General features: G+C 36.9%; 2 protein-coding genes across 2 annotated transcripts; both read right to left on the bottom strand.

Annotated features, from left to right (window-relative positions):
- Nucleotides 1–209: 209 nt before the first annotated feature.
- Nucleotides 210–8,334, bottom strand: LOC107714105 (B-cell receptor CD22-like). The gene is made up of 8 exons (XM_016519845.1): nt 8,323–8,334; nt 3,539–3,794; nt 2,910–3,164; nt 2,694–2,826; nt 2,523–2,640; nt 1,487–1,641; nt 649–821; nt 210–316 (listed from the first exon to the last, which is right to left on the bottom strand). Exons 1-8 carry the CDS (start codon nt 8,332–8,334, stop codon nt 210–212), a joined length of 1,209 nt encoding a protein of 402 aa, XP_016375331.1.
- Nucleotides 8,335–8,959: 625 nt separating this feature from the next.
- Nucleotides 8,960–15,160, bottom strand: LOC107714103 (B-cell receptor CD22-like). The gene is made up of 5 exons (XM_016519844.1): nt 14,914–15,160; nt 11,158–11,391; nt 10,602–10,856; nt 9,994–10,235; nt 8,960–9,106 (listed from the first exon to the last, which is right to left on the bottom strand). Exons 1-5 carry the CDS (start codon nt 15,158–15,160, stop codon nt 8,960–8,962), a joined length of 1,125 nt encoding a protein of 374 aa, XP_016375330.1.
- Between the last annotated feature and the right edge of the window lie 1,147 nt (nt 15,161–16,307).

Genomic DNA, 16,307 nt, shown 5'->3' with positions numbered 1-16,307 from the left:
TACATTTTTTAACTATTTACACTCCCATGAGAAGTCATATTAACTGCAGTCTTAAATACAAGGGATGACTCTGAAATGTACCTTTTTATTAGCAAATGAAATACAGCAATACATTCTGTAAATGTGATATTTGCCCACAGCTGAGCAGGTGTCACCGCTCTCACCATGTCTGACATGTCTTCATGTTCCTGCAGTGCTCTGGTGTTGATTTAAGTGCACACCAGGAATGGAGAAGCCCGCAGGTTGTCCACAGGGAAAGTAAAGAAGCCCTGGATCTCTTTCTGGTGCAGATCCATGGTGATTATATGAGTCAGACCTAGTTTACATTGCAAATTATTAAAAGCTGCTGAAAAAACACTCTGGATCATAATGGTGTAACACGTAACCATATCAGTAAAACCTTTAGACACATTGGACATCGTTGATCTATTTTTTGAATGCTAAAATGCTATGAATTAGTCAATGTAGACAAATATAAATTGTGTATGAATTTCTTTTCAATCAACTAAAATGGTCATTTTTAATTTGGAGCAGAGAGTTCAGAAAAAGCAGTCAACCATAAAAATAAAGACTGATTGTGGTGTCCACATTTTTGACTGTTACTGCTAAAACAGAAGTAGGAACATGACAGCAATCATAAACCATTACCTGCTTTAGCCAACATGGAAGCGAGCAGTTTGCACACTATAGATCCTCTCTTCCTCATCTTACACTGTTTACTGTAGGGGAAGTACGGGATCACGCCGATGATGTTCTTGGCACAGGAGGTCTTCAGTGCATAGGCCATGATCAGCAGCTCCATAATAGCAGTGTTAACATCTCTGACGGACACAGACAAATGGACTTCAGCTAATTGTTCTAAAGAGCTTCAAGGCCTGGTGAGAACAGCAATCTGAGACACGCAATTTAACAAAAAAAAAAAAAAAAAAAGTAAAGAGCTTGTGTATTTTACTTTGCTCTATGTGCGACTTGAATGAGAAACAAAATGTCAAAACATATGCAGGACACAAGATGCCTCCCTTGAACCTATGATCAGATGGTACATGGACAACACTCTGTGTCTGGCATTTGTTTGTTAAGTTTGCTTTGGTTTACATGGGGTGCAATGCATTTAACTAATTTGGAGAAGCAGATGCTTAATAACGCACACTCAAAAAAATGAACATGATTTTAAAAAATGCAAATAATAAAGCAAGAAAACCATTTCTTATTATGGTCTGGTTTAGATATGTTTTAAGACGCAGTCCCACAGTTAAGCAGATATTTTGATGCTGCTGTAAATCACAGACAAATCATTCTCTTGATCCACCATAGATCTGTAAACAGAAAACATGTGATCAACACAGAGCACACAACTGAAGTTGAGATGTTTTAGAACTGTAATGCCTGTAGAAACTGAACTACACCGCGTAAACTGAGATCTTATTTTAAATAAAGGCCACACAAGGTCATAAAGGTAAAGACAAAAATAATAATAATGTCTCACTTGGCTTCAGTAGCAGGTTGGCGAACTGTAACGCTGGCATACTGGATCTCATCCTCTTCAGGTTTCTTTGTGTCTTTATGTTTTTTGCGACACTGGACAGAAGCATAGAGTATCTTGTCATCATCTCCAGATTCAGAGGCATTTCCAGCAGATGTCTGCAATAGAGTTAGTGTGGCATAACATTTATTTTAACTTCTTTTGTAAATTTAAAGCAACCCTCAAAATAAATTAAAAAAAATAATAAAAATCAGCTCCCCACGTCTGATTTAAAAAGGTCATAATATGCAACATATCAGTTCACATGCAGGCCCATGAAATGACTACAGATCAACAGCAACTTCTATTGAGAAAGATGTCTGCCATGTTATCATTCTTGCAGTTTTTTACTGTGATGGAGAATATTTTTCCCAAAATATCATTTTTTCTGCTTTTTTTTGAGTATAGATACATCTCTACTGTCTATGAAATATGACCAGTGAAATATGGAGTTTTTAACTTTGACTTACCTTTTTTTGCTCAATGTCCTGAGAGCAATTTAAATGGTTGTCAGTGTCCTGAGAGTCATTATTTTTTATCTTCTTCCTGTTTTTAAAGTATGAGCAATCTGCCATCAATGTTTGCATTATATAGTACATTATTACAAGTACATTATGGATACAGTTAAAAATGTACAATGTCACATAATTAGTTTTTTCTAATATTCTCTGCCCAGAATTGAAAATATCTACAAAACATATTTCAGGTAGGATTTACTGACGTCACTGACCTTTTGTGCATAATAATGATGATGATGATGATGATGATGATGATGAGAAAAAATAGCCCAAATCCAGCTGTAATTACAGTGGCACATGCACCAATGATATACATGATATTCCAAACACCTAAGTGGAAAGGCAATGACAAAGTAGTTTATTTTTTATTAAAGTCTTTAAACATAGATGACAGATGTAGTTAGGGAGTGGATAGACTTCACCCTTAATACATTTAAACTTGATCAGCACAGGAGTGTCTGTTTATAGAAAATACCTTTAACAGTGACTGAAACAGACTTTGATCTCTGAGATCCATGTTGATTCTGAGCCTCACAATAGTAGCGTCCACTGTGACTGGAGTTAAAGCTGGAGATGCTGAAGCTCTGTCCAGATCCAACAGCTGAGCTTTGATTCTCCTTAAACCGAAACTCTGTCCAGATCCAACAGCTGATCTTTGATTCTCCTTAAACCAGCTGAAGTTCAGAGCAGGAGGGTTTGAATCACTGCTGCAGCTCAGAGTCACTGAATCTCCCTCCACTATTTCACCAGATCCATTTATTGACACTGCGATGCTCTTTGGAGGATCTATAAAGACAAAAAGTGAAATGACATGAAGTAACACAAGCTAATAATCAACTAGATCTGATTAAAAGTTAAGGCAGACTTACACATGACATTCACAGTCACAGCAGCAGAGGCCTGAGATCCATGTTTATTTCTTGCAGAGCAATAATAGTTTCCACTGGCCTCAGACTTAATGTCAGTGATGCTGTAGGTGTCACCAGATCCCAGTAATGTTTCTCCTTTGAACCAGCTGATTTCTGCAGGAGGGTTTGAATCACTGCTGCAGCTCAGAGCCACTGAATCTCCCTCCACTATTTCACCAGATCCATTTCTGGACACTGAGACATTCTGTGGAGGATCTAAAAGTGTACAGATGATTTGGAGTCATTACTGATCAGAAATCAGTTGAAGATACCAGTATTGGCCACAAAACAAAGTTGGAACTAGATCTTAAATGTTATTGTAAGCATATCTTATCTATCTTCAGCAACATGTCCTGATTACACTATTAAGTCAAATACCTGGAGAAAGCCGCATATATCTTTTTTCAAAACAACAAAGAAGTCAAAATACATGGCTTACTTTGAATGGCTGTCAATGAACAAAGATGCTCTTTGCAGTCAGATAGTGTAGTTACAGCATCTACCAGCAGAGGGCTGAAGAGGCCATGCTGACCAGCCAAACCTTTCAGCCATTGGTCTGACAGGCAGAGAGTGACTAAATATCTACTCACACACGACAGTGATGCTGACAGCAGGAGAGGGCAGATGTTCATGTCCTCTGACGGCGCAGCTGTAACGGCCAGAATCACTGCGCTCTGACTGAAGCTGGAGTGTTTTGCTGTGGATCTTTAAAGTCTGTCGATTTTTGTACCAGATGAATGCGTCTGTCAGATTGCATGTGGTTTCACAGGTCAGACCGACTGTTTGTTTCTCCAGCACCAGCTGTGGTGCCTTTACCTGAAGAGCTGGAGAAAACACGTCTAATGTCTGATATTTTGTACAAATAATGATAATTTGGCAAAATTAGAGATCTACACTTTCAAACAGTCATAAAGCTACTGTAAGAAATATATATTTTTTTTTTTTTGTCAAATAAATTATGGAAATGAAGAAGTGAAGTGGATTACCCGAAACAGCCAGTTTAACTCCTACTTTACCAATCCATTTTTTTCCGTCAGTTTCAGTTACTAATCTGAAACAATACGCTCTCTCATCATTTTCAGTGATGTTGTGCAGTCTGAGCACAGCCTTTTTTTTCTCTTTGTCTACAATGTATTCAACCCTGTCTTTATACTTGGGGTATTCTTTTAAACTTTTGATCTCTGTCTCCTGTTTCTCACACATTATCCAAAATGTATCTGTCAATGTAAGCTGCTCAGGGTATCTGTATGAGCATGACATGTTTACTGTGGATCCTGCAGGAGCACATATTGAATCAGCCTCATAATCCACATTCCAGTCTTCCCCTAAAACTCCTGCAACACAGAACACAGAGCAGCAAAGCTTGACTTATTTGTACATGTAGCTGAATAAAGTCTTTTGCTAGACGGATGACATGCACAGTGTGAAAAGTGTGAAAAGTGTCAAATGTCCCGCAGAAGGGTGTTGCAGAAAAGCAGAAATGTGCAAACTGAACACATCAGCCTTTTAAAGGTGCTGAATTTAAAGCGATTTCCAAGTAGGTATAACTGCAGGCTGGAGCAGTGGGGTTGGTGAAAGATTAGGGCGTGCCGAAAGGTAAGGGGCATGGATAAAGGTCTTTCTAATTGGTTAGGGTTAGGGTTTAATTTCTGTTGTAGCATTCAGATAGTTTATGTATGGTAAAAAATAATAATAATTATAATGTATACACACAATTATAACTGTAACAATTATAACTCACCAGAGGCCATCAGCAGAAAGATTAGAGGAAAAGGAAGGATCATTCTGACCTTCATCACTAATCATCAAAGACCTAATACAGAAGACTACAGTTTAGTGCAGTATACTGTAATAATCAAATCTACATATAATCAAAATAATCCCATAAGTATTCATAATCCTATACTCTGACTCTTAAATCAAAAGCAATAAAGCGTGAAAGCTGAAAAGGTTTGTTATCCCCTTTGTTTAGTTCAAAGTAACAGTTCTGCTTCTCAGAAACTGTCCTGCCGACTCACTAACACCCAAACCTCTGTTAAAATTGTGAGAGACGTGAAGGTGTTAAAACTGTTTGGTCACGTATGTTACGAGCTTGTCTTAACAAGTCATATTCATTACGGTATTCAATGCCTACAAGTTTGCAAATTAAACAATTTGGTGTCTCCTGAACTTATTCATCAAACTTAATAAAGAAGCGTCCTCTTTTATGCACCCATGGTGATGTTTTACACGTTTTTGATCTGAACATCATGTGATTAGTGTTTTTGAAATAGTTACGTTCTGGATGATTTTTCTGGATGTCATGGTGTTTTTAAAGAAACAATATTTTATCACATAATTTGTGACCCTGGAAAACCAGTAAAAAAGGTCAATTTTTTTAAATTAACATCATCTGAAATCTGAATAAATAAGTTTTCCATTGATGTATGGTTTGTTAGGATAGGACAATATTTGGCCGAGATGCAACTATTTGAAAATCTGGAATCTGAGGGTGCAAAAAAATCAAAATATTGAGAAAATCATCTTTAAAGTTGTCCAAATGAAGTTCTTTTGGCTATTGCTACAAATATACCCCAGCGACTTAAGACTGCTTTTGTGCTCCAGGGTCCAGGGTCACATTTATCTCTTGTTTAAAAAAGGCTTGTCCTCAGTGGGGACAAACAGTAAAGATGTCATATGGGGTTCTACTAACGCTACTGAAAAATGCGAAACTATTTTATTGATAAATTCGCGGGGCAGCCGCAGCTCTGACAACAAGTTTCTGTTCGTGTTATATGTGTGCGCGAGTGCGTGTCTGTACTGTGTGTGCATCTGTGAGAGAGAAGGGGGGAGAAAGAAAGCATGATTTCCGTACATAAAAAGGTTGAAGACATGGAAATAGTTTGTCATTTTTACCACCTTGTTTGTTATATTTATTTGCTCAATGTCTTCTGGGGTTTTTGGTTCTTTTACTGTTAATATCCCATAGTATAACAAAAAATATTATATATCTCTTCATTGTGTTTGGGCCCCCCTGGACGAGCAAGCATAGGCACTTGCCTAGAATGCCTATGCGTAAATCCAGCCCTGCCTGTATGGTCTAACCTACTCAAAGCTCAACTATTAGAACAGCCCACCCATAAACACAGACATTTAGGCCCAAAAGCTAAAATCAGTTTCTTCTCTTTCACATCTCTACATTTTGCAAACTCTTTATCAAATAAACTCTCATACCTTGTTCGCAGTAGCTTTCTTCTCCGGTGCGCAAAGAGCAAATGGTGAGTTTGAAGACAGAACAGACGTGTTAAACAGAATTGGCAGTGGGCAAAACACTTCCTCTTTTCATGCAAAAGATCTTATTATTCATTATTATGATGTTAATTTCTCTGTAGAATTTAAATCAAAAGTGGAAAGAGTTGGTCAAAGACACACATTACAATCTGACCACCAAACGCAACTTTCAGACAGGATTTTATTTTTTTAGCTCATCTGTCATGGAATCAAAAGCCAGGGCTGCCAACTCTCACGCATTCAGCGCCAGACCGAGCCAATCGCAGACATTTCTGTTGATTTCTTGAACACATCTGATTGGCCACTGCATTCAAGTTAGTCAGAATTTACTCACCGCTCAAAACACAAGAGTTCTGCATTCTCGCAAATCCTCTCGCAATGTGAATAAGAGGTTCAGTGTAGAGCTTCATTGATTATAGCATAACTTTGTGAGATCGGGATGAACTGAAGTGAGTGACAGCTTTTTATTGATTATAAAGGAAGCACTCTTTGCGCACTTCACTAATCCGTTCAGAATTTGGGTAGCACTTTATTTTACAGTCCTGTTCCTCATGTACATACTATATACTTATTATAGTAATTACAATAACTATGTAATAACTAGGTACACTCTAAAAAATGCTTGGTTGTTTCAACCCAACTTTGGGTCAAATATGGACTAACCCAACCGTTGGGTTAAATTTTTACATTGCATTTTTAACCCAAAAGTTGGGTTAGTCCATTTTTACATTACATTTTTAACCCAAAAGTAGGGTTAGTCCATATTTGACCCAAAGTTGGGTTGAAACAACCCAGCATTTTTTAGAGTGTACTAACCCTGAACCTACCCCTAACCCTAACCCATGTAGTTACCTTGTATTTCCAGAACTTTCTTAGGTAAGTACACTGTAAGTACACGTACTGTAAAATAAAGTGCAACCAGAATTTGAATAAAAATCTAAATCTCTCATCTCTTATACACTAAAAAATACTGGGTTAAATACAACCCAGTGCTGGGTACAATAGGGACATAAAAATCTAAATCTCTCATCTCTTCTACACTCTAAAAAATGCTGGGTTAAATACAACCCAGTGCTGGGTAAAATAGGGACAAACCCAGCAATTGGGTTGTTTTGACCCAGCGGTTGGGTTACAACCCAGAAGGTTGGGTTAAACATTTAACCCAACCGCTGGGTCAAAACAACCCAATTGCTGGGTTTGTCCCTATTTTACCCAGCACTGGGTTGTATTCAACCCAGCATTTTTTAGAGTGTATAAAATGTGAGATTTCACTTTCGAAATGGCAATAATTGACAAGTGATAACCACAGCAATGGAGAAAAATATAGTTTGTCAAAACAGATGCACATTAAGCAATGTAAATGCAAACTGATAGATTAATACAAATATTTTAATTTTTAATATCAAAATATTTTTGAAATGCAGTACTTATTCTCATTGAGGTCAAAAGTTATTTGTTTTGCAGCATTAGTTTACATAATTTTATGATAAAAACACAGTACCAGTCCTCATACCGTTAACTACTAGGTATAGCTGTCAGACAAAAGTTTTTTTTTTTAGTTTTTTTTTTTACAAAACAACCATCATTGGCAGCCCTGCAAAAGCACAGAATTGTGAGATATCATAAGCAGTGAAGGATACATCCAAAAGTTGATCTGATGTCGGTATCTCAGGCATATTCTAGAGAAGAACTGAACATATGTATCAAAAATAAAATCTTATGTTCATCCTCGCACTCTCAGAAAAAAAAGGTACAAAAGCTGTCACAAATAATATCTGCTTTAAATGGCCTTTAAATATAATAATTTTGCGCTTTCAATCAGCAAGTCAAATCCAAAAACATTGATACATATTTCTGGAGAATGGGGTTAGTTGTCACACTCTTTAGTTTTAGTATTATTATGGTAGGTTTATTTTTTTTCACAAATATTTTTAGCAATTTACTAAACATGTGAGAAGTACGTGATATTCACGACCCAGTATTAAATTCAAGGGAAGACTCTGAAATCACTGAAGTGTTTGTACCTTTTTTTTAGCACATGAAATATGGCAATACATTCTGAAAAGGTGAGTTTTGCCCACAGAGCAGGTGTCAGGACTCTCACCATGATCGCCATGTCTGACGTCTTCATGTTCCTGCAGTGCTCATGGTGTTGATTTAGACACACATAAATAAAAGCTTGTGTATTTTACTTTTCAAAATTACATTTAAGCTGCATCTTGAATGAGAAGCAAAATGGCAAAACCTTTAAATGACATTATACAGAGAGAGAGAGAGAGATCACAGATGCCTCACACTACATGGACCACACTATGAGTTTGCTTGTTTAGTTGGCTTTGGTTTACAAGAGATGTAAGGCATCAGAGTTTTAACTAAGATGGTGCCACATACGCTTAAACAACGCACACTCAAAAACCTGATTAAATGAAACAAAAAATACCAAAGCAAGAAAAAGTTTTATGATTGTCTGGATCTACATAGATCAGTCTAGATCATCTGACGCTGCTGTAAATCACAGATAAATCCATCTCTTGGCTTGCAGCAGATCTGCAAAAATGACAAATACATAAATGAGAGTGAGATCATCCCAGAGTATGAATCTTGATGAAACTACGCAGACTTTTAAAGGTGTTGTGCAAGGACTGGACTTTAATGCATGTAACAATACTGTGATCTGTTGGTTTATTATATACTTTCTGGCGCTGTTGCACTTCTGTTAAGACAGAATAACTCATGTTTTCTCACTTGGCTTCAGAAGCAGGATGGTGAATTGTAATGCTGGCGTACTCAATCTCCTCCTCTTCAGGTTTCTTTGTGTCTGTATCTCTGCCATCTTGGACAGAAGCATTTTCGGCATCTCCGGATTCAGAGGCCTTTCCTGCAGACGTCTGCAACAGAATCATTGTGGCATAAACTGGACATTCTTTTGTGATTTTACTGCCATCCATGAACATTCAGCTCTGCACATTTGTAATGTTTAAAGATGTATGATAATTAACATTGCTATCTACAGAAACTCATATAAATTCATGTAATTTCATAATTTTTTTCAGGTGATTTACTCATATTTTGAATTATGCATTGCATGGGTTTGTGTATTGAGGTTAAAGGAAATGTTTGTTTGTTTGTTTATTTAACAGAAAATACAGGTAATTTACTACCAAGACATTATAAGTTTTTTTTGTAGAATATTACCCACCTTTTTTTGCTCAGTGTCCTTAGAGTCAATATTTCTTTTCTTAGTTCTGTTGATAAATATATGAGGACAAATGCATATATAAAAGTTGATAAAACTGTAAAAATTGTCTGAAACATTACAAAAAAAATAACATTTGTAGATAAAGAATGTCGCTTTAAAATAGTTAATTTTTTTTATTTTCACTGCTCAGACCTAAAAATACCTTTAAAAAAAAGACCATTTTTGATTCAGTAAAATCAGAGAATCAGTCAAGTTTCTGAATGCTAAAATTCATATGTTTAAATATGTTATGTTATATTCTGCTCACCGACCTTTTGTGCACAATGACGATGATGAGAAACAAAAGCCCAAATCCAGCTGCAAATGCAGTAGTGACACAGACAGCAATGATATACATGATATTCCAAGCACGTAAGAGGAAAGGAAATAACAAGATTGTTTATTTATATTAATGTCTTTAAACATAGGGATGATAGATGTAGTTAGGGAGTGGAGACTTCACCCTTTAAAGAGGACAAGCACAGGAGTGTCTCTGCATAGAAAATACCTTTAACAGAGACTGCACATGACATTCACAGTCACAGCAGCAGAGGCCTGAGATCCGTGTTTATTTCTTGCAGAGCAATAATAGTTTCCACTATCCTCAGACTTAATGTCAGTGATGCTGTAGGTGTCACCAGATCCCAGTAATGTATCTTCTTTAAACCAGCTGATTTCTGCAGGAGGGTTTGAATCACTGCTGCAGCTCAGAGCCACTGAATCTCCCTCCACTATTTCACCAGATCCATTTCTGGACACTGAGACGTTCTGTGGAGGATCTAAAAAGACAAAAAGTGAAATGACATGCAGTAACACAAATCCCAGATAGCACAGGTACGTCTGCAAGATGTCTGTTAAAGATCGCTTCATTTTTGAAAGCATCTGATGTGTACAAACATCTGATAGACGTCTTTAAGATGTCAGTTTTAAATGCATTCTAAATCACATTTTTATAACATCAATTTAACATCTGCTAGGAAACGTCCAATAGACATATTGCAGATGAGCAAACACTCTAAAAAATATGTTTTGCAGATGTAAATGCAGACGTCAAATAGACGTCTCCGTGATGTGCGTGTGCTATCAGGGATAAATAATTGAGCAAATAATCAACCAGATCTGATCAAAAGTTAAGGCAGACTTACACATGACATTCACAGTCACAGCAGCAGAGGCCTGAGATCCGTGTTTATTTCTTGCAGAGCAATAATAGTTTCCACTATCCTCAGACTTAATGTCAGTGATGCTGTAGGTGTCACCATATTTCAGAAATGTATCTTCTTTAAACCAGCTGATTTCTGCAGGAGGGTTTGAATCACTGCTGCAGCTCAGAGTCACTGAATCTCTCTCCACTATTTCACCAGATGGACTGATGGACACTGAGGTACTTTGTGGGGGATCTAGAGGTAAATCAACATGGTTTTCCAGTAGGTTTCTTATCACTATCACCTCAAGATCATTGCAGATCTTTAAGATAACTTTCACCTTACATGCAATTTTTTTCTTTGCAGGAAAGGTGACTGCCTAGGCTGTTGTGATTTTTATATTAGATATATTATATTTTATTATTAAAAAGAAAAAGAAAAAAACTACTGCAGTAGAAGTCTGATCTCCATCTTCAATAGTAGATTTTACATCTAAACCTTAAAGTTAATTCTCTTTATGTTTTCTTTATTTTGAGTGGGAAAAGTATCTACTCACACACGACAGTGATGCTGACAGCAGGAGAGGGCAGGTGTTCATGTCCTCTGACGGCGCAGCTGTAACGGCCAGAATCACTGCGCTCTGACTGAAGCTGGAGTGTTTTGCTGTGGATCTTTAAAGCCTCTCCATTTTTGTACCAGATGAATGCGTCTGTCAGATTGCATGTGGTTTCACAGGTCAGACCGACTGTTTGTTTCTCCAGCACCAGCTGTGGTGCCTTTACCTGAAGAGCTGGAGAAAACACGTCTATCTAACCATGACCAAGGAATGAAATTATTAACAGAAGTGAGTGAAGTGGATTACCAGAAACTTTAAGTTGAATTCCTGGTTGGCCAAACCATTTTTGTCCTTCAGGATTAGTTACTAATCTGAAACAATACGCTCTCTCATCATTTTCAGTGATGTTGTGCAGTCTGAGGATGGCAGTTTGTCTTTTTCTGTCTTCAATGTATTCAACCCTGTCTTTATACTCTGGATATGCTTTTAAATTTATCTTATCTCCATCCAGTCTCTTTATCCAGAATGTATTAATTAATGTATACTGCTGAGGGTATGTATACGAGCATGACATGTTTACTGTGGATCCTTTATTGAATCAGTTTCATAAATCACATTCCAGGATTGTGCAAAAACTCCTGAAACACAAAACATAGAAGATCAGTGTAAAGCTTGCATTTGCTCATTTGTAGCTAAACAATATCATTCCGTTTTGCGAAGTGAGAAGTGTTTACAAGACCTGCAGATGAGTAAAGGTTTTGCAAAAAAGCACAAATTATCACGATGTTGCAGAACTCTAAAAACTGATTACAAGGCTGAGAGCATTTCTGATTCTGCTGAAGAGGGGCTGCTTGAGTATAAGGGATATTTAATGTTTAATATTGCAGAAAGCATTTTAAAGAGATGCTGTAACAACTGTGACTCACCAGAAATCATGAGCAGAAAGACGAGAGGAAGAGAAAGAGCCATTCTGACCTTCACCACCACTGCAATCTTCACAGCCATAACAAATGAGAAAAGAGTTATAGGTACAGTATACAGGACAGTAATAATCACTGTCACTCTATGTTAGTGATGCACATTAGTATAATGATATTCATAGGTCATTTGTCTTTAATAAAATAATTTATTTGTTGCAATTCATTTGTTGTCCAACAGAGGCTTACTGTATGAGTTGCTCTATTAAAGAGGTTTATTATATCAGATCATTTGTGTCAGAGATCCACAGACACTTCATGAATATCAGTGATCAGACGATATTTAATCCTGTATGACTCTGGATTTGTAGTTAAAGTCCAGCATCTAAAAAGGTTTGTTATAATCTATTTCTTTATTCGTCACATATTTACATACCTTAAATTGACATTCAGATTTGAAATGTACAAGCTCTTCGTTAAATAACATGTAAAAACTCTCATACCTTGTTCGCAGCGGCTTTCATCAGCAGTACACAAAGAGCAAATGTTGAGTTTCGAACATGTTAGACAAGTTAAGATAATCTGTCAGTGATTATAATAACTTCCAGTTTCTATGCAAATGTGTTTTGTATGTAATTTAAAAACAAAAAAACTTCTCCATATTTGTAAAATGACCTACTGCCTTTACTGTAAATGTCAATTCAAGACTGTTTTATTTGTATGGCATTTCACAATCATTTTAAAGAAGCTGTACATGTATGTCAATGCATGAATGTCTTTGTAATGAACAGGAATCTAACATTCAAACAGGAGATTCAGGCTGCATTAAAGGACTTGTTTTGGCCGCGGAAGCATGGTAGCGGGCTTTGTCTTGAACGCACTTCATTCCATGAAACGTGTATTCATTATTCTTATTTATTTAGGTAAATAATTGACCAACAAAAAAAACATATTAAAATTAAGATACAAATTATACCAAGCGAAACTCGTTCCAAAAAAAAAGGGGATTCTACAAACAAAAACGTATGAAGTGGTCAAAAAATTATGTCTTTCTTCCGGCGTACTGCCGTCCGATTTACCACGCCCTTATGACGTTTACAATTTCCTTTCTTAATTAACAAATTGAACTAAACAAAACACAAACAAATAATATTTAAACATAAATAATATCAAATAAAAATACACTTTCTTAAATGGCTACAACAGGACTTTTGAGATACCAAACATTATTTTGTAAAACCATTAAGCTCGCAATGGTGAGCTTCTACAGCCTTTTCCTGTCAAGCTGAAAGCTGAACGAAAGAAAGAAAATGAATGAATTCATTCATAAATAATTTACTTCAAACAAGCTTTTTGTGTTATATTAATTTCCATATACTTATTCAACAGACATTTGGCAGTTTCACACTGACACTGAAGAGGATTTAATTTCCTCTGGCTAAAGGTGAACAGGGTTTAGTCTTTCATGAATGAGGAACGCTTACCGTTACATTGTCATACACAGGTTCAGTCACATCACAAGCTTTATGTCTGTCATGATGAGGTCTGGAATGATTCATCTTTGCCATTGAAAAACAGAGTAGAGTGATCATAAATAACTAATGGCCAAAAACAACTTGATTCATGCATTTTTGAGTTGCCAGTTCATCTCCATGATCAGTAAACTATAAATAACCAAACCCATTTTCTCACCTGAGACTCCACTGAGTCGCTTATGTTTTTCATCCACCTGCTTCTCCTTAAAAACAATGAATATAACAGTGGGTAGAATTATGTTCTTGTACAACAAAGTGTCAACAGCTGATTATAAAATCAGTGGGAAACAAAAACGTCTGTATAACATTATTATGAGCGGACGCAACATGAAATGTTTCCAGCTTCAAGCAATTTGTCTGTCCAACAGTTACAAACATAAATGAATCAGTGCAACCAATAAGAATATTTGGGGCCAGATTTACTAAACAGAGCAGATTAGCATGAGAGCGCAATCAAGCACTGATGGGAGTGGAAAGTTATGCATTTGATTTACTGACGATGTATTTCCATAACGGCCAACGCAATCTACCAGGATGGGTTCAGACATGCTTTTTGGGTGTTAAATAGTGCCGCAAACACCAAGAAACTGACTACCGCAAACCTTAGTAAATCACCTTGCATGATTCATTTAAATACTCTCCTCTCATAAATGTTGTGTCTGAAAGGGAAACTCCTACAAATACACATGCAATAAGGTCACAGTGGCAAAAATAACTGTGTCCATGCCTTTTCATCACAGATTTTTTCACTACCTCTCCGTAAATCCTCACAGTAGTATATAATAGTTTTTAAATACTTCATGTGAGAGATTTTGGACATCTTACCAAATTAGAAAAATCATGATGCCAACTGCAGCTCCACAAATCACTCCAATGATTATGTACAATATCACCAAACGCCCTACAACTGAGATAACAGAGCAAAATATCAGAACACATTCATTTGCTTCACTTTAGAAAGACTAATGTAAGCAAATAAGATAATCTTGAATCTCCCTCCACTATTTCACCAGATCCATTTATGGACACTGAGACGCTCTTTGGAGGATCTAGAGGTAAATCAGTATGGTATTAATTTTAGTCATATTTCATCTTCATTTGTTTGTTTGACAAAAAAAGTATTTGTGCATATAGCACTGATTCACTTCCCCCGATTTGAACTTGAAGCAAGAGTAATTACAGCATCCTCCAGCAGGGGGCAGACTAGACCACGCTAAACAACCAAACTGCTCTCTGATTGGCTGGGATTTCAGATTAAAGACACACAGGCCACTCCTCTAACTCTTTAATGCTGTTCTACTCACATATGAGCGTGATGCTGACAGCAGGAGAGGGCAGGTGTTCATGTCCTCTGACGGCGCAGCTGTAACGGCCAGAATCACTGCGCTCTGACTGAAGCTGGAGTGTTTTGCTGTGGATCTTTAAAGCCTCTCCATTTTTGTACCAGATGAATGCATCTGTCAGACTGCATGTGGTTTCACAGATCAGACCGACTGTTTGTTTCTCCAGCACCAGCTGTGGTGCCTTTACCTGAAGAGCTGGAGAAAACATGTCTACTGTCTGATATTATGTACAGTTTTGGCAAACATAAAGGTACGATCTTTCTAAGCATGTTCTAAAACTACTAACTTTTGTTAAATGCATAATAGAAATAAAGGATAGAAATGGATTACCAGAAACATTAAGATGAATTCCTTCTTTACCAATCCATTTTTTTGTTTCAGTTTCAGTTACAAATCTGAAACAATACTCTCTCTCATCATTTTCAGTGATGTTGTGCAGTCTGAGGATGGCAGTTTTGCTTTGTCTGTCTTCAATGTATTCAACCCTGTCTTTATACTCAGGATATTCTTTTAAACTTTTGATCTCTACATCTGGCTTCTTTATCCAAAATGTATCTATCAAGTTATACTGCTCAGGGTATCCGTATGAGCATGACATGTTTACTGTGGATCCTTTAGGAGCACATATTGAATCAGTTTCATAATTCACATTCCAGTCTTCTCCAAGAACTCCTGCAACATAAAACACATAGAAGATGAATGGCCAAGCTTGAATTAATTGTTAATGCAGCTAAACAATATCTATCAGGATGGATAACTTGTGGTGTGAGAAATGTAAAAAGTCATGCAGAAGGGTGTTGCAGAAATAATCACACTGACACAGAACTGTGAAAACTGAAAAGCGACGTATCAACCATTTAAAGGTGCTGTCAGTTATTTCAGCCAATTTGCTAACATAAGCACACACTCTCTCCAAAGTCCCGCCCTCTAAATATCAGCCAACCCAATGTCAGCAAAAATGATTGACAGGCTGAGAATGTTTCTGATTGGCGGGCCGTTCCCTGACTGAAGAAGTGTAGAATGGATACTCAATACATGCTTTAAAAACACTTACTTACTTACAGCACTATAACAACTGTGACTCACCGGATGTCAAGAGCAGAACGTTTAGAGAAGGAAGAAGAATTATTCTGATGCTCACCACCACAGGAACCATCACAGCTCTATAAAAAAACACATCCACTTCATAAACACCAAGCCTAACAATAAGCTTCTGAAAAGGGTTTGTTATCCTGTTTGGTTAGAAACCACAAAGGAACAAATCTTAAAGGGGTCATATGATGCGATTTCAAGTTTTCCTTTCTCTTTGGAGTGTTACAAGCTCTTGGTGCATAAAGAAGATCTGTAAAGTTGCA

This window comes from Sinocyclocheilus rhinocerous, unplaced genomic scaffold (assembly GCF_001515625.1).
Source record: "Sinocyclocheilus rhinocerous isolate Xijiao unplaced genomic scaffold, SAMN03320098_v1.1 scaffold2826, whole genome shotgun sequence".
Taxonomy (NCBI): Eukaryota; Metazoa; Chordata; class Actinopteri; order Cypriniformes; family Cyprinidae; genus Sinocyclocheilus; species Sinocyclocheilus rhinocerous.
The sequence above is the reverse complement of the archived record's forward strand: the minus strand, read 5'-3'. Positions and strand labels throughout refer to the sequence as shown.

Bases quoted from the DNA above. Each gene is read 5' to 3' on its own strand.
- LOC107714105 (XM_016519845.1), bottom strand. The intron at 2,641-2,693 runs ATCAGCTGTTGG...TCAAAGCTCAGC, and splicing joins TGGTTTAAGGAGAATCAAAG to TGTTGGATCTGGACAGAGCT. The intron at 1,642-2,522 runs GTTAAAGGTATT...ACTCTATTGCAG, and splicing joins CAAAGTCTGTTTCAGTCACT to ACATCTGCTGGAAATGCCTC.
- LOC107714103 (XM_016519844.1), bottom strand. From the start codon at position 15,160: ATGTTTTCTCCAGCTCTTCAGGTAAAGGCACCACAGCTGGTGCTGGAG. The intron at 10,857-11,157 runs GTGAGTAGATAC...ATTTACCTCTAG, and splicing joins TGTCAGCATCACTGTCGTGT to ATCCCCCACAAAGTACCTCA. The intron at 9,107-9,993 runs GTGAATGTCATG...ATTCTGTTGCAG, and splicing joins AGGCCTCTGCTGCTGTGACT to ACGTCTGCAGGAAAGGCCTC.